This window comes from Hyla sarda, chromosome 2 (assembly GCF_029499605.1).
Source record: "Hyla sarda isolate aHylSar1 chromosome 2, aHylSar1.hap1, whole genome shotgun sequence".
NCBI lineage: Eukaryota > Metazoa > Chordata > Amphibia > Anura > Hylidae > Hyla > Hyla sarda.
Genome location: NC_079190.1, coordinates 87169320 through 87192297, shown reverse-complemented (window position 1 = coordinate 87192297; position 22978 = coordinate 87169320). Strand labels below are relative to the sequence as shown.

The 22978-nt window shown below is 41.4% G+C and overlaps 1 protein-coding gene across 2 annotated transcripts in view; it reads left to right on the top strand.

The window, feature by feature from the left end:
• Window positions 1-20143, top strand: part of LOC130358749 (short-chain dehydrogenase/reductase family 9C member 7-like) — a 61551-nt gene extending 41408 nt beyond the window's left edge. For both annotated transcript variants that reach the window (XM_056562483.1, XM_056562482.1), the window contains exons 3-5: window positions 12478-12736; window positions 17534-17700; window positions 19081-20143. In XM_056562483.1, coding sequence (XP_056418458.1) covers window positions 12478-12736; window positions 17534-17700; window positions 19081-19301 — 647 coding nt within the window. In that variant the 3' untranslated portion in view covers window positions 19302-20143. The remainder of the gene's footprint in view (window positions 1-12477; window positions 12737-17533; window positions 17701-19080) is intronic.
• The last annotated feature ends 2835 nt before the right edge of the window (window positions 20144-22978 follow it).

The following is a 22978-nucleotide window of genomic DNA, read 5'->3' as shown; positions in this document are numbered from 1 at the left end:
CCATGGGGTCTTAGACTTACCTTTGATTCCACTTTCAAGAATGATGCTGACTATGTTGTGGAGTGGGAGAATGTTATGACTGAGTGTTCACATATCATGTTACAACATATATGCAATACGCGCATAACACTCCGTACAAAAATAACAAATGACATTGAACACACCATACAGGATTTCACAAACCATAATGAGTTCTGAAGACTTGACAGAGGGGTATCGAATAGGATCAGTAGGATGTAGAAAGATCTTATCATCAAAAAAGCTGAAAAACTAATATGGGACCGGGATGATAATAGAGAAGTAATCTACAGAAATTGGATTAAGAAACATGATCCAGAACCCTCTGATAACTTGTAGAGAAATACATACAATTACAATCACAAATACAACAACCAAACAACCACACCTAATTCACATAAACAGAAAAAACCTGGATATACTCCCCGGGTACCCCCCAATACAAAATTCAGAACACAACCATCTACAGAAGAAGAAAATGAAAACTGGAACAAAAAGACCTATAACACAAGGACTTACATCAATACCAATAGAGGCAATATGGATCATACTGCCAATATGGGAAAGCCCAAAAGCCACAAACACACTGAGACCCATAGAGAGGATGCAATCATTAAAGGTAATAACACTATTAATGAGAATAACAATAAAAATACCAAAAACAAATCAAGCAACAGCCGGGACATGCCCAACTCTGAGATATCGGCTTCCGAATCTAACACATGCATGACCATTTTCTCCCAGAAGATGGCCTCCCAGCAACGCCGATCCAGACAAAAGTCCAGATCCTTGAGATCAGGAGCAACATTGACTGGCTCCAGGAAGAACTAGGGAGGGGACGTTTGAGTGAATGTACAGATGCCACTGCTCTGCAACTTTCACCATCTCCGACCAAAGAAAATACACTGGAGGACGAATTATCCAATCTCACCACACGAGACGTCTCCCCCAGATCTGACCTCAAGATCAGTTTGGTCAACACACCTATCCCAATCACCACAATAGGAAATATTACTATTGTAGATAACTCAGGAGTAGGGTTGGGAGCTTCGGTTCCATTTCTCAAACCCTGCAAAGCTTCTGTGGTTAAGCACTATGTGGAAAGCCTTGTGGGGGTGTAGGGTAGTTGGGGTGTTGCTGTTCAATATCATAAAGGGCGCTGTTAACCCTTGTCACTCATGACGCCAGGTTGAAGGTTAAACTCTGTAGTGATGCTGGGCCTATCGCCACCCTTCCCAAGAGCGATAGGTGAGTGTAGAATAAATAGATTGTCCACAGCAGTGCTGAACTTAAAACTTGCAGGAATCTTCACTGAAGATTTTCTGTATATGCAGTAACGGTAACAGTCCAGATAACAGAGTCTTTACAAACAGCACAGCAGTGACTGACAAATGCTTAGGACTGGAAAGTTCCCTTTAGATTTTGAGGATTGTATTTGCCTAGATCTGCTGGATTTAGGGCTTAGATTAGGTCCAGAGGTCTTGCTGAGATATCGGGGAATTGTAAGAACTATCCATCTCTAGCACAGGCCTAAGCTGCAAGGCTTTGGGCCTAGTACTTTGTCTTGTAAGCTGCGGAGGTCCTACCTCGTCCAAAGTCAGCAACCCAAGAGAGCGACAATATGGCACAGCTCCCTTACATGGGCAGGGGCTGGCCGTTTTGGATTGGTCCAATCAGCTGTCACTCACCGTTACAATGGATTGTGGGTGATCACATATCCAAAACCACCAAAGGTCCTTTAGCAAAAACCATAGAGTTCTGCAACCCAGTCACATGACCCGCAGGTCCTGCGACGCTAAAACAGTGAGTAATACCATATTCATTCATTTAGATAGATAATATTTACAAATATTAAGTGACTAAGGGGTGACTAGGGGTTAAATGAGGAAAGTGAACCCCGACAGTCCTAGGGACTCTAACTTTGGGGACTAATTACCAAGGCACAGTATGAAATACGGTGCCGGGACACCACACATCCATATCCCAGGAGGCTTTTTTAGGGATAACCTTGAAACCCAGAACAAAACAGAAGACGATGGAACAGTTCTTCACCCCGAAAAAAACAACAAAAAGAAAAAACATAAGCGAGGAACAAGAGGAGGGAGAAACAAAAGAGAGAAAAGATAGAAAACTCCAATAACCCCTAACGAGTCCAGTGACTCCAACAATGCAGGGATGAAGATCTTCAATCTATCCCGTCACACACTAACTACATACTAAACTCATCTCCTTAACAAAGGATTATCATTTTGCCCAGCATATAAACCGGACGATTTTACCCTATTCCTGGACTTGCATAATTTCACCCGCAAATTAACTCTGCACAGACATTTTAAAATACAGGACCGTCTGAAAGAAATAACAAGCACTATGGAACACATCCTGGATACCCAAGATAACCAAATACCTGGCATACATCCAGCTATTAGGAATAAATCCAAATTCTATCCGATACAAAACCAGGGTCACACAATCAAAACATTTCATGATCTGGTAGTGAACTATCTCAGAACGCTACCCACAAATCCACCTGCAACCAAAGAAGGATTACTTGCCAGAAAAGAAAGACAAACCTTAAATATGCTAAAAAATAATCCGGAAATTGTAATAAGATCTGCAGATAAGGGGGGTAGCATTGTAATCCAGGATTACAATGACTACCATCAGGAGGCCATGAATATTCTGGATGACCCCAATTATTACAAGAAAGTCCAAGAAAACCCCTTCCCAGGATGACAGAAGAAGATTACCAACACTGTGGAGGAAGCATTTAAAGAAAAAATAATCACAAAAGAGGAAAATAAATTTCTTGTTATTCCTAACCCATCACAACCATATTATTATCATCTCCCAAAAATACATTACTGCATTACCCAGTTATCTTAAAAATTCTGATGATCTTATTCTAATATTGCAAGACATCAAATGGGACACTGAATGTATATTTATCACCATGGATGTTACTGCGTTGTATAGCAACATCCAACATCACATCGGCCTATCATGTATTAACTAATTACTAAAGGAGGATTCCTTTATACCAGAGCCACAGAAAAAGTTTCTTTTAAACTGTCTGAAAATTATCTTAACAAATAATTTTTTTAACTATGACGGTGCCATCTACCATTAAACATGCGGTACGGCGATGGGCACTAGGGTGGCACCGTCATATGCAAACCTAGTGATGGGCAGGTTTGAAGACTCCTTTATAACCTCACGGAAGCTGTTCCAGGACCATGTTGTGATTTACAAGAGGAATATTGATGATTTGTTCCTGATCTGGAAAGGACCTAAAGAACACGTCCCAGAACTCATAGAAAACATAAATAATAACCCCTGGGGACTCACCCTCACAGCACAGCAATCCCCAGACAAAATAGAGTACCTGGACCTTGAAATTTCACACAACCAATCCAGAATTCATACAGCTACATATTTTAAAAAGGTAGACGCAAATACAGTGACCCCCCCAACCTACGATGGCCCCGACATATGATCAAATCGACATACGATGGCCTATCAGAGGCCATCGCATGTCGATGTTAGCATCGACATACAATGCTTTTTTATGTTGGGGCCATCGCATTAAGTGCTATCCGGCAGCGCAAAATGCTTAAGCTGCTGCCGGATAGCAGCTTAATGTTCCCCGTTGGTGGTGCCGTAAGTATTACTTACCCCGTCACGATGCTCCGGGGTGCCCTCCGGGTCCAGCGCTTTTCTTCCGGTGTCTTCTCGGCCCTCTCCAATGACGTCAATACGCTGCTGCGCACACCATCCAATAGGAATGGCGTACGCAGCGGCGTAATGACGTTGCTACGCAGGCCCAGTAAGGCCTTGTGGAAGGCAGCAGAGGACCGGAGAAGACAACGGAGGACTGGAGAAGACCAGGAGAGCCCAGCGGAGGCCCGGGGTCACCATTGGGAGCGGCGGGGACACCATCGCGAGCGGCGGGGACAGGTGAGTACAGCTTCCTATACTTTACATTGCACGAATCCCTCAACATGCGATGGATTCGACAAACGATGGCTCGTTTGGAACAAATTACCATCGTATGTTGAGGGACCACTGTAGTTACCTTTCTTTCAACAGTGCACACCTCATAAAATGGAAGACTAATATTCCTTTTAGTCAGTTCAAAAGAATCCAGAAAAACTGTACTAATACAAATATATTCTGCCAACAAGCATCATTACTGACCAAACGATTCCAAGCCAAGGGATATCCCAACAACCTTATCAATGAAGCACGCGATAGAGCAAACCAATTATCTCAAGAAGAGTGCCTATCTTGAAAAAGAAAGTATCTGATAAAGAATTAGAACCCACAAGACTAAATTCCATTACCACGTACAATTATGCTCATAGTCACATTAAATCTATACTCAAAAAACACTGGCATGTCCTACAAACGGACCAAATCCTCATGGAAACAATACCAGCCGCTCCGAATGTCACTCCTAGCAGCTCTTGGCAGACTGAGACAGCAAAACAAGAAATTCAAAAAGAAAAATAAGAACATAGGAAATGAAAACGGGGTATACATGTGCCACAAGAAGCGATGTCTATGCTGCAATACCTTGAAAGCAGGGATAAAAGCACACACGAGCTCCACCTCAGGTGAGGTCTTTACTATAAAACACCGGCTAAATTGCTGTTCAGATTATGTGATCTATGTAATTGAATGTTGCTGTGGCAACAGTACGTGGGTCGTACCACCCAAGAGTTGCATCTTAGATTAAATAATCATAGATTGAACATCAAAAAGGGATATGCCTTACTTAGTGTCTCGCAGCATTGCCGTGAAAAACATCCACTAAATGCAAATCCAATAAAAATTTTATCCAATAGATCATATAGAAGAAACTGTATATAACAGATTTGATTAACTAACAAAACGTGAAATGTTTTGAATTTTTCGCCTTGGCACTTTAGCCCCAAGGGGTCTTAACGAAGCAGTTGAACTCATACACTAATACAAAACATGAACTATAAGATTAGTCTAATAATAACACACCTAATCCAGTCATTTTAGCACATATGTGAACAATTTTATTGATTTTTTTTATTTTACACATATATTTCATCTCCTTTCCACCATTCTCCTAATCTGCAGGCTTTTATAAAATTCCCTGTTTGAGATATGAAACTTATGTCTAAGTGTAGGAAAGTGAACCGTGTCATTTTCATCTAGAATGTCCTTGATCGTATATATACCCGCGTCCCTCCATGGTTGCAGATCAATATCTGGTATGTACATGTGCAAGAAGTCTAAGGGAATGAATGCTATGGGGCATGGGAGGGATTGAGAGGAATGGCCAAGACAGGTTCGCCATATCTTATCTGTAATATCAATAGAAGATAAATGGGATTTTGATAACTTAATATGGGGATCAGGAATCAAAAGTCTTGCTTTTAGGGAACAAAGTGGACTAAAGTGCTGCTCCAATTCTACCCACTTCGTTTCACTCGGTCCAGTCCACCAATGCCTAGCCTGGTCTAGAATATATGCTGTATAGTAATCTTCCATATGTGGTCTACCAAGTCCTCCACAGCCCCTCTTATGAGACATAACTGCCCTCGGAACTCTTGGGTGTTTCTGATGCCATATAAAGTCGTCAAGAATTCGGTTCAAAGTCTGGAAATAAGATTTAGGAATAGCTATAGGGATAGTTCGGAAGAGGTACAAAAGTTTAGGAAGAAGGAGTATCTTAAAGGCTGATAGTCTGCCTAGCCAAGACAGAATATGTTTGTTGTAAGTCGAGATAGAAGTAGTAAAAGAAGATAGTAATGGCTGAAATTTACTCTGAAAAAGATTAGTAGAGGGATAGGTAAGATTAATACCCAAATAGGGGACAGATCGACGCTGCCAGTCCAAGGGGAATTCAGGTGTAAGACCTGCAATAGTTTCAGGTGACATACATATCGGCAGAATCTGGGACTTGCTCACGTTCAATTTATAATAAGATATTTCACTAAAGGAGTCTATAACTTCAAATAAAGCAGTCAGGGAACATCGGGGATGAGTCAAAGTTAGTATGACATCATCAGCAAAAAGGGCCATTTTATGTTCAGTAGTGCCAATTTTAATTCCTGAAATACGCGGATCATTGCGTATCGCTTGGGCTAGGGGTTCCATAGTAATTAAAAAGATGAGGGGTGATAGGGGACATCCCTGCCGTGTGCCATTTGACAGAGTGAACTGGCAGAGTGCTCCGTTTGTAAAAACTCTAGCCACAGGGTTGGAGTACAATGCTTGGATCGCTGTAATTATAGGGCCCTCAAACCCGAATGCTCTCAATGCAGAGAATGCATATTGCCAGCTCACTCTGTCAAAGGCTTTTTCAGCATCTAGGGTGACAAACACAGAAGGGAGGATAGAATTCTCACAATGCTGTAATAGAGATATGACTCTACGAGTGTTATCGGGGGCTTGACGTGTCAAGGTAAATCCAACTTGGTCTCTACTAATCAAGCCTGGTAGTAGCGGACGTAGTCTTGTCGCTAAGATCTTAGCATAGAGCTTTGTGTCACTATTTAAAAGAGAGATAGGTCTATAATTGGATGTAACGTCAGTAGGTTTGCCGGGTTTCGGAATAGTTGTAATAAGAGCGTCTAGCATGTCTGGGGGTAACGATTCGGTCGTCATAGGATTATTGAAGACAGAAGATGAGGGAGTAGAGTGGGAAGAAAACATTTATAGTATTCGTTAGGCAGTCCATCGGGTCCGGGAGTTTTACCTGTGGGCATGGCTTTGACAGCATCGATTATCTCCTGGGTTGATATGGGGTAGTTAAGAGAGGATAGTAAAGCAGGAGAGAGTCTAGGTAAATTCAGGGAAGAAAGAAAAGCATCTTTTCGAGGTTGGTCAGGTTGAGGACAAGATCAGTCCGTATTTAAATTATAAAGATTAGCGTAATAGTCCCTGAATGCGTTTGCAATGTCCCTGGGTGATTGTTGTATCTGTTGTGTGTGTGGGTGCTTAAGCATGGGGATCCTTTGTTGTAATGGGTTGGTTTCAGTTTTTTAGCTAGGAATGATCCCATTTTATTGTCTTGCATGTAATATTTGACTTTTCAACTTTTTGAGTGTCCTTTCGTAGGCGAATAGTAACAAATACCTCAAACGATAACGTTCATGATGTAAATTATTTGCAGTATCAGTCGAAAACTGTGCTTTCTGCATCGCCTCTAAAGTAGTTATTTTGTTCATACATTCTGTGATCTCAAGATTTTTTAGTTATTTAAGGTAAGCACCCATCTGAAAGAATATTCAGACAGTGCAGTGTTCAGTTGCTCTGAGTGAACAGAATGGGCTATTAGATGAGTATTAGCCCTCCGAACAAAATCACTATGTTTCTGTACGACATCTGTCAAGGTAATAATGAGGCTTCTATCTACCAAAATGAGATCAATTCTTGAATATGTATGATATCTCGGAGAGAAATAGGAAAAGTCGCGCTCTGAGGCGTGCTGTAAACACCAAATATCAAACAAATGTTTATCAGCAAGAACCCCATCTAAATAGAAAGGTCTGCGTGCTAATGATGCAGATTGATCCAATGATGGTGATATCACAGAGTTAAAATCACCACATATGACCAACGCACCTCTACGAACTGAATCTATCTTTTTGATTAGCATCCTCAGAAAGTGACTCTGACCCCTATTTGGGGCATATAAATTTACCAAAGTATAGGCAACATTGTCGATCAAACATACAAGTATTATGTATCTACTGTTTGGATCAATGATCTGTGTGGAAATCTGAATAGCTAAGCTGTCACGGAAAGCAACTAAGACTCCCCGTTTCTTAGATTCATAAGATGAACTCACAACAATAGGATATTTTCTGTGGCGTACACTAGGTGTTTTTTTTGAGGAAATATGAGTTTCCTGGATACACACAACGTCTGCTGAGCTGGTTAACACCTCCCGCCACAGAAAACTTCTCTTATATAGACTATTAAGTCCGTTAACATTCATTGACATGACATTTATACCCATTGTGGTATGTAGTAGGTACAGTAGAAAGAGAAAGTGAAGGAATAGAACTGGGAGGGAAAGAGAGAGATTCCGTACGTTACCAGGGATGCCGGGGGGAGCAGCAAAACCGTTGCGGATACTCGCCTTGCTCAATACTACGGCAGCTCAATACATGAGATTCCTAGATATAGAACAACACAGAAATACAGATTATAAGAAAGTACCTATAACAATATGCAGATCTGTGGAGATTATAGGTGAAAAGAAAAAAACTGTCTCAGGGACTGGCTCTCATCCTGTTTACTAGATCTTTTCCTGCCCGAGGTCGCCATGGAGGATCAGATGTCCATCCCAAGTGGATTGTTAGTCGCTGGCAGGTAGTAGAAGGCTATTTATAGAGTGCCTGCACCGGAGCTTCTCTACAGAGCGGCCATTAAGGTCAGCAGCCAAACCATGCCCCCTATATGTATATATTTTTATGCCAATCATGGTTTATTCATGACTACAAGTTTCAGCAATATGGATTAACATATGATAATTTACTTATCATTTATATATTTATCGTATATTTTAAAATGTTCCACCTCTGTTTTTTGTACATATATGTCCATGTTACATTTTATCTTTTTATATCATTCATACCATTTGTCACCGATAACTCTGGTTTCATACACACGCATATAAACTGATCTATATAATCCCCGTTCTGAACTATTGCCACTGTGACAATTGTTCAGTAAGAAAAAATATTGTTATTTCCTCTCTACTGTTCAGAAAATACTGTTATCCTCGCTTCATATATATACACTATTCTCTGATTGCCATAATATGAAAAACAGCATTCACCTAACATAGAACATAATCGCCTTATATAAATAGACTATTCTCCCACTGCCAGAACAAAAAACGGCACTAATTATAGAACCAAAAGACCTTATTCAACAAATATCTCAATAAAATCTCACTACACACATGTTGTACATATTCTTCAAACAGAAGTATCATCCAGTGCACATCACTGTAGTTAAATCATTACTGCCGAGGTCCAACACTCCTCGGCAATACCAATCTGTCGATCAGACAGCCCGAAATTATACACTCCTGCTCAACCCGAGCGCAATAATATGCTATTTTCCATTCACTTACTTTGAGTGTAACTAAAACCCGAAAATGCTTCTGTATATGTCATCCACATTGCCACACATATAGGGGACATAATGCAATACCTTAAAAAGAGAACAACCACTGTCACCCTCCCGTCCGATACTCCGGCAGGTTGTTCCCCATATGTGAGACACACAGACAGAAAGAAAGATAGCATCTGTCAACTGTTAATGTTGTCATATAACATCAAGTATCACAGTATCCCCTGTAGCAGAGCAAATATATCATCCCGGCTGTAGCGCAACAATGTAACACTTTCCTTTTTTACACAGCATAGCACCAGATGCGGCCCCCTAGAACGGCATTATATGCTTCACATACTATTGTGTCCTACCAATAATATTACGATCTTTATCCATTTTAGGATGCAAACAAGTCTTGCATCCACTACTATCACTTACTTACCAGTACATCGGCAAACACCCAAAACAACATGTACGGCTAGCGGAACCATTCAACTTCCAACCAATAGGAACATCCCACTTTTTTTGTGAATTAACATTTTCACCCTCAGCCCATACGTCATATCCGGCACCCAGATGACGTTCAGAAGACATCACAAACTCCCGCACTTTTTTCAAATTAACAGTGTATATAAAGACTATCTGTACCTTTTATGTCATGACCTGATGAAGCAAAGGACCCCTTGCGAAACGCTTCGTCTGTAATAAAGTTTTTAAAACTTCCACCTGTTCCTGCATCATCCTTCAATAACCCAGACTTGGGACGGAGGTTTGAGGATCTACAATACCTGAGGCGCCCCAGAGAAGCATCACCATTTTTACCAGAGTCAGACTAGCACCTCACTGGAGGTTCCCCGGCACATCACTACAGACCAGACCGATACTACGGACTTTGGGACGGATGCTCGGCAGCCTCAAGGATCTCCCAGAGTGAATACATTCACAAAGCTAACATCAGTGTTGTGCCTGAACCTGCGCAACACGAAAAGGTGAGTGTGATTATCACCCAGCATAAATTTTTATGCATTGAAAAGAATTTTCATTTTTTTTCTATATACCATCATTTACGGCACTTAGATAGCATCCTCTTTTGTTCCTCCCTTTTTATCTCTCTTCATTGCAGAAGGCAAGGTGGTCTCTTTTGTTCTCCAGATTAAATTTTCTTATTCATTTTCGGCCCGCGGATAAGAACATTAAGCCTGATGCTCTCTCCAGGGCTTCTGATAAGGTGGGGCTGGACTCCTCCCCTCGGCACATCGTACCTCCTGAATGTTTGATCTCAGTCACTCCTCTCAACCTACAGCAAGTTCCACCAGGAAAGTCTTTTGTGCCATCTCGCCTTAGAATTAAGGTATTGAATTGGGGACACTCTCCTTTATTGTCCGGGCATCCGGGAATACGAAAGTCCACTCAGCTCATCTCCCGACAATATTGGTGGCCGAATTTGGAGCGAGATGTTTCAGATTTTGTCCATTCCTGTGTTACCTGTGTGGGTCTACTACAACCTCTGCCCATTCTGGGATGTCCTTGGACACACATTGCCATGGACTTCATCACTGATCTACCACCCTCCTCTAACAACACTGTCATCTGGGTTGTCACAGATCGTTTCTCCAAAATGTCCCATTTTGTTCCTTTGCCTGGACTTCCCTCTGCTCCACAGTTGGCGGATCAGTTCTTCCGGCATATTTTCCGTTTACATTGTTTACCGTTACACATTGTCTCTGTCCGAGGGGTCTATTTTGTCTCCAAGTTCTGGCGGGCTCTCTGTTGTCGCCTCAAAGTTAAGTTGGACTTTTCTTCTGCATACCACCCGCAGACCAATGGCCCGGTAGAGAGGGTGAATCAAATTTTGGGAGACTATTTGTTTCTGCACAACAGGACAATTGGGCCAACCTTGGGCAAAGTTTTCTTATAATCACTGTGATTCTGAGGCTACTAGGAAATCGCCATTCTTTATAGTCTTCGGCCGCCATCCTCGCCCTCTTCTTCCTCTACCTGCTTCTTCTGGGGTAACTGCCTTGGATGTTCAGGTCCAGGACTTTATGGCTATTTGGCAGGAAACCCGGCATTCCTTAGTACACGCTTCAACCCTCATGAAGTCACAGGCTGATAAATGAAGAAGACCAACCCCGATCTTTTCTCCTGGAGATGAAGTCTGGCTGTCTGCCAAATATGTTCGTTTAAAGATTCTACAATTCTACGCCGTATTAACCCGGTGACTTACAAACTCTGCCTGCCTTATTCCCTTCGCATCCCGAACTCCTTGCATGTCTCCTTTCTTAAGCCTCTTGTTCTTAATCCTTTTTCCCAGGGGAATGTTTCCCCTTCTCCAGTGTCTGGTGCTTCTAATGTGTTTGAGGTGAAGGAGATTCTGGCCACCAAGACTGTCAGAGGTAGACGTTTTTTTCTAGTTGATTGGAAGGGGTTCGGGACAGAGACAGATCTTGGGGACCCGATGAAAACATCCTGGACCGGGATCTTGTGTGTAGGTTCCTGCAGCCTAAAAAAAGGGGGAGACCTAAGGGGGGGTACTGATACGTGTAGTGCCGCCAGCAATGGGCGCACTCTCTGCCCAACTCTCCCTGCTTCCTCTGTCCTCCCTGGTGGCCAGCGCATGCATACCTGCCTCCTAGGGCGCGTGCGTGCCAGTTCTCAGATTTAAAGGGCCAGTGCACCACGCCATCATCCTCACAGGTTCAGCGGATCCACTTCACCACTGCCATAACAAAGATGTCATTTTTTCCTTGGTTAACCCCTGTAGGCTCAATCCTTATGTCAGCAACTCCAGAGTACACTACATACACACCAAAAACAGGAAATCCTGCTTCCCTAGCTCTCTGTAACAAATTCTCAGATGTTGCAGTAACATACAGAACAATATTTAGCAGTCTTTACCTGTGAATCCAGCATCTTCTGGAAAACAGTAAGCCAGCAGAGTCTATGTCTTTGTTTCTAGCTGCACTTCCTCTCCTCCACACATCTTGCTCGGCCACTCCTTTCCATAGACTTCTATGGGCAGTGTAACCTAATCTCAGTGCAGCTGAAAACCCATCTTCACTCTGCTGAAGGTGGATATTCTTAGTGATATGCAAATAAGAAGTGATAAGGGAGGGGGGAAGTGGGCTTGTAAATGACAAAAGAAGCATATTTCTCTGATAAGATATATTACAGTCTTTCTTATATTTGCTTGTACTATTCATTTATGCAAAGTTGTTTGACATGACAATTACACTTAAAGTATTAAGGTTAAAGGTGTAAGTTGCCCAGTAAGACTTAAAAAGTGTTTTTATATTGATACGTAGCTTGTTGATGTGTTTTTTTTATGACAATTTTTCTTCTATACTGCAGGACTCTGGGGATTGGTTAATAATGCAGGATATTCCTTTTGCATTGCTCCCAATGAATGGCAAAAAAAGGAAGATTTCTTAAAGGCCCTGAATGTGAATTTGATTGGTATGATAGATGTGACTCTACATCTACTGCCTCTTGTAAGAAAAGCCAAAGGACGTATTGTTAATGTATCTAGTGCTATGGGAAGACTGGCTACTGTTGGTGGAGGATATTGCCCATCCAAGTATGGTGTGGAGGCCTTCTCTGATACTTTAAGGTAAGCCTGTGTAAAATAGTGATACAGACTTCTAATATTGCAAAGATTGTCAGCTGAGTGCTAATAAAACATGAATTATTCCTTTTTATGTCTAGCTTTCCTGTTCTCCTTAATAAATTTTTCCATATGAATGTAATCTATATAAAGCTGATTAACTTTGCAGTATATTAAAGGAGTTATCCAGGAATAGAAAAACTGTGCTAATGTATTCCAAAAACAGAGCCACATCTGTGTGATATAACAACTTGGCTCCATTCACATCAATGGAACTGAGCTGCAATACTACACACAACCTGGGGACAAATGTGGTGCTGTTTTTGGAAGAAATTAGCACCGTTTTTCTATTCCTGGATAACACCTTTAATTTACCTGAGGCTGGGTTTTGGTTGGTACTTGGTACCCATTTTGGTCCTTTATTTTTTAGCCAAAACCAGAAATTGGTCCAAAACACAGAAACATTTTCTAAACTTTCTAATATAATTTTTTTTATCTATGACTATTCTACTCCTGGTTTAAGCTAAGGGCACTCTTATATGCAGTTCTACCAGATGCAACTAGCACTTGCGATCCTAAACTGCAGGCAGGACCTAAATTTGCTTCTTTAAACGGTGCAGTTCTTTTTAATGGTGTAGTTATCCAGTTATCTGTGAATTGCAAGTCCTGCTAGCCGTATTTAGCCAACAGAGCTAGCGATTCACCAATAATTGTAAACTGTACCTGAACCTGTCACTGTGTAAAGCGGCAAGTGAAAGTACTGTCTGCAGTTCAGGATCGCAAGTGCTAGTCGCAACCAGTAGTACGTGTAATAGTACCCAAAAAATGACCAAAATGAAGACCAAATACTGGCCAAAATACTATGTATGAACCCAACCATGTATTGATCTTTAAAGGAGAATTTCCGGTTTTTACAATTCTTAAGGTGACATTGTATTTGTATTTTTGATACCCTTGGAAGTTATGCCTTTGTCAGCACTAGGAAATAGCGTTGTGGATTTGCTTCCGGTGTGGCAACTGGTTTTGTAACTTGCAAGGCTTAGGTTTCCTGTGCTGGTTCTTCTTCTACATACACTGCTCAAAAAAAATAAAAGGGAACACTCAAACAACACAATGTAACTCCAAGTCAATCACACTTCTGTGAAATCACACTGTCCACTCAGGAAGCAACACCGATTGACAATCAATTTCACATGCTGTTGTGCAAATGGAACAGACAACAGGTGGAAATTATAGGCAATTAGCAAGACACCCCCAAGAAAGGAGTAATTCTGCAGGTGGTGACCACAGGCCACTTCTCAGTTCCTATTCTTCCTGGCTGATGCTGTGGTCACTTGAATGCTGGCGGTGCTTTCACTCTAGTGGTAGCATTAGACGGAGTCTACAATCCACACAAGTGGCTCAGGTAGTGCAGCTCATCCAGGATGGCACATCAATGCGAGCTGTGGCAAGAAGCTGTGTCTATCAGTGTAGTGTCCAGAGCATGGAGGCGCTACTAGGAAACAGGCCAGTAAATCAGGAGATGTGGAGGAGGCCATAGGAGGGCAACCACCCAGCAGCAGAACCTCTACCTCCGCCTTTGTGAGGAGCACTGCCAGAGCCCTGCAAAATGACTTCCAGCAGGCCACAAATGTGCATGTTTCCACTCAAACAGTCAGAACCAGACTCCATGAGGGTGGTATGAGGACCCAATGTCCACAGGTGGGGGTTGTGCTTACAGCCCAACACTGTGTAGGACGTTTGGCATTTGCCAGAGAACACCAAGATTGGCAAATTCGCCACTGGCGCCCTGTGTTCTTCACAGATGAAAGCAGGTTCACACTGAGCACATGTGATAGACGTGACAGAGTCTGGAGATGCCGTGGAGAATGTTCTTCTGCCTGCAACATCCTCCAGCATGACCGGTTTGGCGGTGAGTCAGTAATGGTGTGGGGGGGCATTTCTTTGGGGGGCCGCACAGCCCTCCATGTGCTTGCCAGAGGTAGCCTGACTGCCATTAAGTACCGAGATTAGATCCTCAGACCCCTTGTGAGACCATATGCTGGTGCAGTTGGCCCTGGGTTCCTCCTAATGCAAGACAATGCTAGACCTCATGTGGCTGGACTGTGTCAGAAGTTCCTGCAAGAGGAAGGCATTGATGCTATGGACTGGCCCACCAGTTCCCCAGACCCAAATTCAATTTGAGAACATCTGGGACATCATGTCTCGCTCCATCCACCAGCGTCACGTTGCACCACAGACTTTTCAGGAGTTGGCGGATTTTTTAGTCCAGTTCTGGGAGGACATCCCTCAGGAGACCATCCACCACCTCATCAGGAGCATGCTCAGGCTTTGTAGGGAAGTCATACGGGCACATGGAGGCCACAAACACTACTGAGCCTCATTTTGACTTGTATTAAGGACATTACATCAAAGTTGGATCAGCCTGTAGTGTGGTTTTCCACTTTGATTTTAAGTGTGACTCCATATCCAGACCTCCATGGGTTGATAAATTTGATTTCCACTGATAATTTTTGGGGGATTTTGTTGTCAGCACATTCAACTATGTAAAGACGAAAGTATTTCATAAGATTAGTTTGTTCATTCAGATCTAGGATGTGTTCCCTTTATTTTTTTTGAGCATTGTATTATGGTATCAGCGGATGTTATTGTGATTTACCACACATGGGACATTGCATACATTTTCTAAAGAAGTTCTAGTGGTTTTTATTAGCACGAAGTAAAATAGAAGAAACAAATGCATGTGTATTTTACATGTGCATTTTAGGGGCAGTTTTTCTTTTGCAAAGCCTTTTTTAAAGTTCATATAAAGCTCAAATAAAGTATATGTCATATATTTTACACCTTTAAACATTACTCTTGGCAAATAAAATTGCAAGTAAACATTTTCCCATTAAATTTAATGTAACTCAATAGAAAACAAGTACAGATATAAAGTAGGTATATTTTGAAGCCTAATATAATCAGTTTTCTCTTCAAAATACTTTTACAAATACATCTTGTGAACAAAGCTTTAGTTCTCTTCGAAAATATAAAAGAATTTGCTGCAGCAGATAGTGTCCAACAACTGTAGACTTATTAAAGATACTGTATTTTGATAAATGGTATAATTTAAAATTGTAACTGTTAGTTCAACTTATCTTTATGTGATATAAATAGTTTAATTTACCAGAAAAGACTCTTTGCCCCAGAAAAAAAACCTAAAGTCATGGCCTTTAGGTTTCTCATTTCCCTGCAAACTGCATTCCACTACCTGTTGGTAGAGGAATTCTGTCTCTAGCATTTGAGAGACCAGCACAAAACACAGAACCATTTCAAGCTCACCACATGTGCACGATTGCAGCACTTAAAAGGCTAAGTGTCAGGTGCAGCTTTTGTTTTGGGCCTGAGCAGGCAGGCTGTACTAGCAGAGAAGCAATCTAATTGGTCAGTGCTTTGCAATAGCTTTGACTAAATATAATGAGAAGTGCGAAAATCACTTAACTATTAAACATTATTGATCCCATATAGTGAATGTCTACTCTTTCTCAGGATGCTGGAATTGGGATTCCACCCTGTGAACATTGAAGCAGAATCCCATTGAAATCAAAGGGTCTCCCCAGGCTATGTTTACACGTCCCAAAAGTGTGCGGAATGTCCACCCGAAAACACAGGCGGACATTTGCACATTTGCATGATCCAGCGGGTGCTAGCACTGCTCGGAAATGTGCTGTCTCATAGACTGCAATGCATTCCCTTGTGGAGTCCACAGAAAGAATAGACATATCTATTGTTTTGCAGAAAAAGAGAGGGGGGCTTAACCTCTCCGGTGTGATAACCGGGGTGCTACTGACAGCGAAAAAATGCCCGGCTGTTCTGTTCTGCATTACCATATACAGCTGCTCCTCCGTCTGTGGTTTGCTACCCTCTATTATTTATGTTTGATTATTCATTTCTCTAATGCACTTTGGGTATCATTGCATTATTATTTGTTTACTGTAGGCATTGTGCACTTTGGAGTAGCAGCTTTGTTGTATTTACTATCTCTGTGGGACAGGACTTGGGGACTGGGGGTTCATGGCCCCTCCCCATGTTGTGCTTTGCTCTTCTATGAGCCTTTTTAATTGTTTTTAGATGTCCTTTGCTGTTGTATACAGTGATGTAACGTGTCTTTTTTGTACAATAAAGATACATTTATTTATAGATTATTTTCTGGGTGTGCACTTTTATGCAGTGATTCTTCCTTTTCCTCTGTGTTATATCTATTATTTCTGCAGATGCTGGAATCGGTATTTCCAAGACAGAAACATCTGTCGCGGAAATCTGAACAACTTTGACAACAGTCAAATTGAGATGGCTCAAGGATTGAGCATCTCTAAAAGGGTAGGTCCTGGGGTGCAATGGTAAGTATGTAAGAAAAAAAAGTATTCCAAGAAAAGATGCCCAAGATTTATCGTTGTATGTAGGGAGTGAAGATTAGATAGCGTGGTTTGATAAAACAGAAGAGCTACGATATAAAAATGCTGGCTATGATAGAAAGGTGTCACATTGTAATGCAGCTTGCTCCTCGTGATGCTGTTCAGCTGCAGAGTGTCCAAGCTGACCCCTGTACACTACCAAAAGCCCCTACAATGGGTATGCAAGCATCAGAATGAGACCATAGAGCTATAGAAAACAGAGGCCTTGTATGATAAATGACATCTTCTTTTACATCACGGTACTTGTGGAATGAGAGACCAACACAAATGAGACAAGTGCTTTAGATTTGATTGCTGCTGTAAACCTAAAAACCTAACTTTAACAACTTTTTTTTTTCATTTCCAGAAGGGAATTACGAGACTTTGGAATAAAAATCTCCCTCATAGAACCAGGCTGTTTCCAAACAAATATGACGCTCTCAGTTGATGCTCATGTAAATAACTTACAACGTCTTTGGGAAAATCTCCCCACAGGAATTAGAGATAGCTATGGCAAGCAATACTATGAGCAATGTAAGTTGATATGTACAGATACTGCTCCATGTGTCCCAAATCCTTAGTTGCAGTCTAGTGAAAATATAGACAGAAGATAGGTATCCAAGACCCTAGGAATATATACAATAAAACTTATATTTTTCCAGTACATATAAACCTATGTATACACATAGGGGACATTTACTGGTATGAATTATAAAAATTTTAGGGCACGTTTAACCTTCCCCCCTTTCCTTTTCTATGAAGCCCCACCTTATCAGTCAAAAATAGCAGGTGCGACATAGCACAAGCAAAAAGGAAAAATATTTTGCGCAAAGCAAGTCACAGTTCTATGTTAACATTAATGGGTGACCTGGTGCATTGTGACAATTTTGGGAAATTTACCAAAACCTGTGCAGAGGAACAGTGAAGCAGTTGCCCATAGCAACAGATTGCTTCTTTCGTTTATTTTTTTATTTTTTTATTTTTTTAAAGGCCTCTGAAAACTAAAACAAGTAATCTGATTGGTTGGTATGGGCAATTGCTCCACTTTTCCTCTGCACAGGTTTTCATAAATCTCCCTACATCTGTATTCTTTTTGTAGATTGAAAGCATTTACTAAAACAGGCTTGTCAGGAAATCTCTTCCATAAACCCATCAACTCCCATGTCACATGTTCTCTGACTGTAAACACTCTCCTCCCCATCCAATTAAAACCCTAGACATACAGATCCTAGGCCTAAATAGAGCCCCCCCCCCCAAAAAAAAAAAAAAAATTCAGACCCTAGATCTGTCTGTTCAATATATTTAATCAGACCTATCCCCCTCTAAATGAATATAGAACTCACACTTAACCTCCTAAGTAAACACAGACCCAAAGATCCCATATATACAAACCCCTTGTGACCCCTAAACTAACACAGACCCCATACCCCTCACCAAGCAGCTCTCCATGTATAGTATCACAGCTCTTCCCTCTGACTTGAGGACCTGCAGAAGTCATGTGACCTCTTTGTGCGGGTCTTTCAACAGTAACAGGACCTGCATATGGATGGATTCCATAGTTATAGTTATCACAGAACAGTGCCGCATTGTCACTTTATTCCTGCTATAACAAACTGCAACAAAACCGAAACATTTTGTAATTTTCTAAGCAGAACACATGTGGGTATATGCCAAAGTTGACTAACCATACCCCCCACACACACACACACACACACCCGTCCACCCCATGGCATGTCCGGTGGATAAATACTTCCATTTGAAAAATAAATAGTTTTTTGGGGTTTTTAACTCAACAGATCACCATTGCTTATACAGTTGTACAAAAATGTCATGTTGCATATGACTATCCAGAAATACAGGTTCCATTTGCATGAACTAATAGAAAATATATTATGTATACTGATTTATTTACAGATGAGAAGGGTCTGAAGGATTTATTGGGAACAGCCAGTCCCAGGACTTATGAGGTTCCAAACTGTATGGAGCATGCTTTGACTGCTGTATACCCTTGGACAAGATATACTCCTGGCCTGGACTCCAAGCTCATCTACATCCCTGTATCATACCTCCCTACCATGTTCTCCGACTATTGGCTGTGTCGCTCTTCACCCAAACCAGATCATGTCAAATGTTGACAAAATGTGTCTGAATTAGGATAAAATTGGCTGTTATTCCAATGATAACTTTATCATCAACTAACCAACTAATAAAGAGTAACATGCATTATAAGTGGTATAATTCATCGAGCCTTATAAGTGGTATAATTCACTAAAATCAGGCAATTAACACTGACTATAATCTAGGGGTAGAATGTATTAGGACAACCTTTCTTAATACACTTATAGAAACACACCCTACCTTGCTGTAAACTGTACCCAGAAAAATAATTTAACATTTTTTGGGGAAATGCATTAATCATACATTCCTTTCTATCTGTAAAGCGTCACCAGCGCTTGTGAGAATATTTGAGCTTGTGCTGTTTTTTATTATATATTTAATCAAAATGGATGAATAAAAATGTAAAGAGCAACAAATGACATAAAGAGCATTTAAGCTACTAAACCAGGATGGCAGTGAAGAAGCATAAAAAAAATAAAAAAGGGAAAAATAAAATATGTAAAAAACTGATGTGGTGCCACGGGGGTATAAGTACGAATACCTCATCACTTTGTGATGCCAAGGCACTGTTACCTATACATGGTCCGAGGTTGGGGACATCTTCTCCTGGGCCAGATATGGGTAAATGAACACCTAAATGTGAGGTTACAGATAACTTTACTGAGCTGGGTACAGATGATATTACATAGACAATTGGTTCTGGGTGAGAGAGTGCAGCGTAACGCCTTGGGAGCCCTGTTGCTTTGCTGGGACTTGTGGTGCTTTCACCAAACAGATTAATACTGACTTGTGAGGCGGGTAAATAAATCCTGGTAGGTAGGGTTGTAATGGATGTGTATATATATATATATATATATATATATATATATATAAAATCAAAAAACAACAGCACTCAGTAAAAGGAAAGATCCGACAATGCAGGGTGCAAGCAACTGATTACGGATTAAGTCCACCAATCCTTAGAAAAATTAAGCCAGTGCAGCACTCCATAAAGTGAAAACAGGGTGATTTATTCCATCAAAAAAATGTGTTACACAGTAGCGACGTTTCGGTCCTCTCCAGAACCTTGAGAAAGCTTGAGAAAGGTTCTGGAGAGGACCGACACATTGTTGCTGTGTAACACATTTTTTTGATGAAATAAATCACCCTGTTTTCACTTTATGGAGTGCTGCACTGGCTTCATTTATATATATATATATATATATATATATATATATATATATATATATATACGGACTATTTGACTTGACCCATCCCCCATGCTGCTCTGCTCCTTGTTTTCCCTCCCCCCTCTGTGTAAGATGGAATTTCCTGTTCTAACCAACGCCTAAGAAACCTAAGAGAGCATACCTTATATGGTATGACAAGGCTGTACACCACTCCCTTGTGAGGCCGGGAAGTATGCTAATTGCAATGTCTATATAACTGGATGACTGCCAAATAAAGATAGAGAAGTATTCACAACTGACACAGCGTCCGTTTGATTTACTTTTGTGCATGCATTCTGATTAAGGAATTAGGACAGGGGTCAGATATTTACTAGGTCACTGATAAAATCCATATCAGTTTTGGCGCCTGAACAGGAACTCTGGGTTATGGTACCGAGAGGCAGTCGGAACACAAGGCATTAAGTTGGACCAAAGAGATGGGATGCAGACGGGAGACCGATCATCGCCAAGAGTACGGTAGGAAAAATTTCTTAGCCTAGCCTAGCCAGTACCAACCATTGTCTCCCTGTTTGGTCTATCTTTGTGCCTTAGTCGACTGTCTCATAGGCAGCAAAGACAGGTAACAATCATTGCCCAGAGTCTTTTAACTGAACCTGTCATAAGCAACTATCTGCTACCCAAGTGTGTATGAAATGTGAGTGAGTAAATAAGCGGGTTCCAGGGGGAGGGACTGGGTCTCCCGGGGGATTGAATTTTGGAGTAAACTAATGATTGCTCCTCCAGAAGAAGTCTGTGAGAGAGGATATTAGTGGATTTGGCGCAGGACCCCGGTTTTCATGTCATAAGTAGAAGCTGCAGGAAGGCGTGTCTAGGACAGAATGTATACCAGAGGGTATGACACGGGACTCTCCGACAATAACATATCCCCTTGACCCGTCCCATTGCAACTGATTTTATGTGTGTCATGTCATGTCTTAACCCCTTAAGGACCACGGGTTTTTCAATTTTTGCACTTTCGTTTTTTCCTCCTCACCTTTTAAAAATCATAACCCTTTAAATTTTGCACCTAAAAATCCATATGATGGCTTATTTTTTGCGCCACCAATTCTACTTTGCAGTGACATCAGTCATTTTACCCAAAAATCTACGGCGAAACAGAAAAAAAAATCATTGTGCGACGAAATTGAAGATAAAACGCCATTTTGTAAATTTTGGGGGCTTCCGTTTCTATGCAGTACATTTTTCGGTAAAAAAAGACACCTTATCTTTATTCTGTAGGTCCATATGATTAAAATGATAAACTACTTATGTAGGTTTAATTTTGTCGTACTTCTGTAAAAAATCATAACAACATGTAGAAAAATTGATACGTTTAAAATTGTCATTTTCTGACCCCTATAACTTTTTATTTTTCCATGTATGGGGCGGTATGAGGGCTCATTTTTTGCGCCGTGATCTGAAGTTTTTAGCGGTACCATTTTTGTATTGATCGGACTTTTTATCGCTTTTTATTCATTTTTTCATTATAGAAAAAGCGACCAAAAATACGTGATTTTGGACTTTGGAATTTTTTTGCGCGTACGCCATTGAGCGTGTGGTTTAATTAATGATATATTTTTATAGTTCGGACATTTACGCATGTGGCGATACCACATATATTTTTATTTACATGGTGTTTTTTTTTATGGGAAAAGGGGGGTGATTTGAACGTTTATTAAGGGTTAAATCACATTTATTAACTTTTTTTTTTTACACTTTTTTTTTTGCAGTGTTATAGCTCCCATAGGGATCTATAACACTGCACACACTGATCTTATACCCTGTCCACTGCAAAGCCATAGCTTTGCAATGATCAGGGTTATCGGCGGTCGATTGCTCAAGCCTGAATCTCAGGCTTGGAGCAATCAATCGCCAAGGGGACACGCCGGAGGCAGGTAAGAGGACCTCCGCTCGTGTCCCAGCTGATCGGGACACCGCATTTTCACTACGGTAGTCCCGATCAGCCCCGCTGAGCCGCCGGGCCCCATTTTCCTTTCGGTTTTCAAAGTTGAATGCTGCATCTAAAGGGTTAATAGCGTGCGGCACCGCGATCGCTGCCGCACGCTATTAGCCCCGGGTCCCGGCACCGCGTGACCCCGCGTTATATCGCGGGAGCCTGCCAAGGACGTAAATATACGTCCTTGGTCGTTAAGGGGTTAATTGTGTCCATGGATTAATGTTATCTAAGAGAGGGAGTAGAGCTTTTCTTTTTAGTACCAGACTTAGTTAAAAAGGCAGAACTGCATTTGAATGCTTCTGTTAATTGAACCCTGTGGTTCCAGAGTTATCTCCTAAGAAAGGGAGGGGTTGAGAGGGGTTTGTAGTTTGCAGATGGCAGAGCAATTTGTGCAACAGCTTGAGGTCCCACAAATAGGTACCGCCTTGAATAGCACAAGGGGGGCCTGTGGGCCAGATGTAAGTTATATGTTACAGCAGGGACGTGCACACATAGGGCTCAAAGGGGGCTTGAGCCCCTGCCTTTTCAT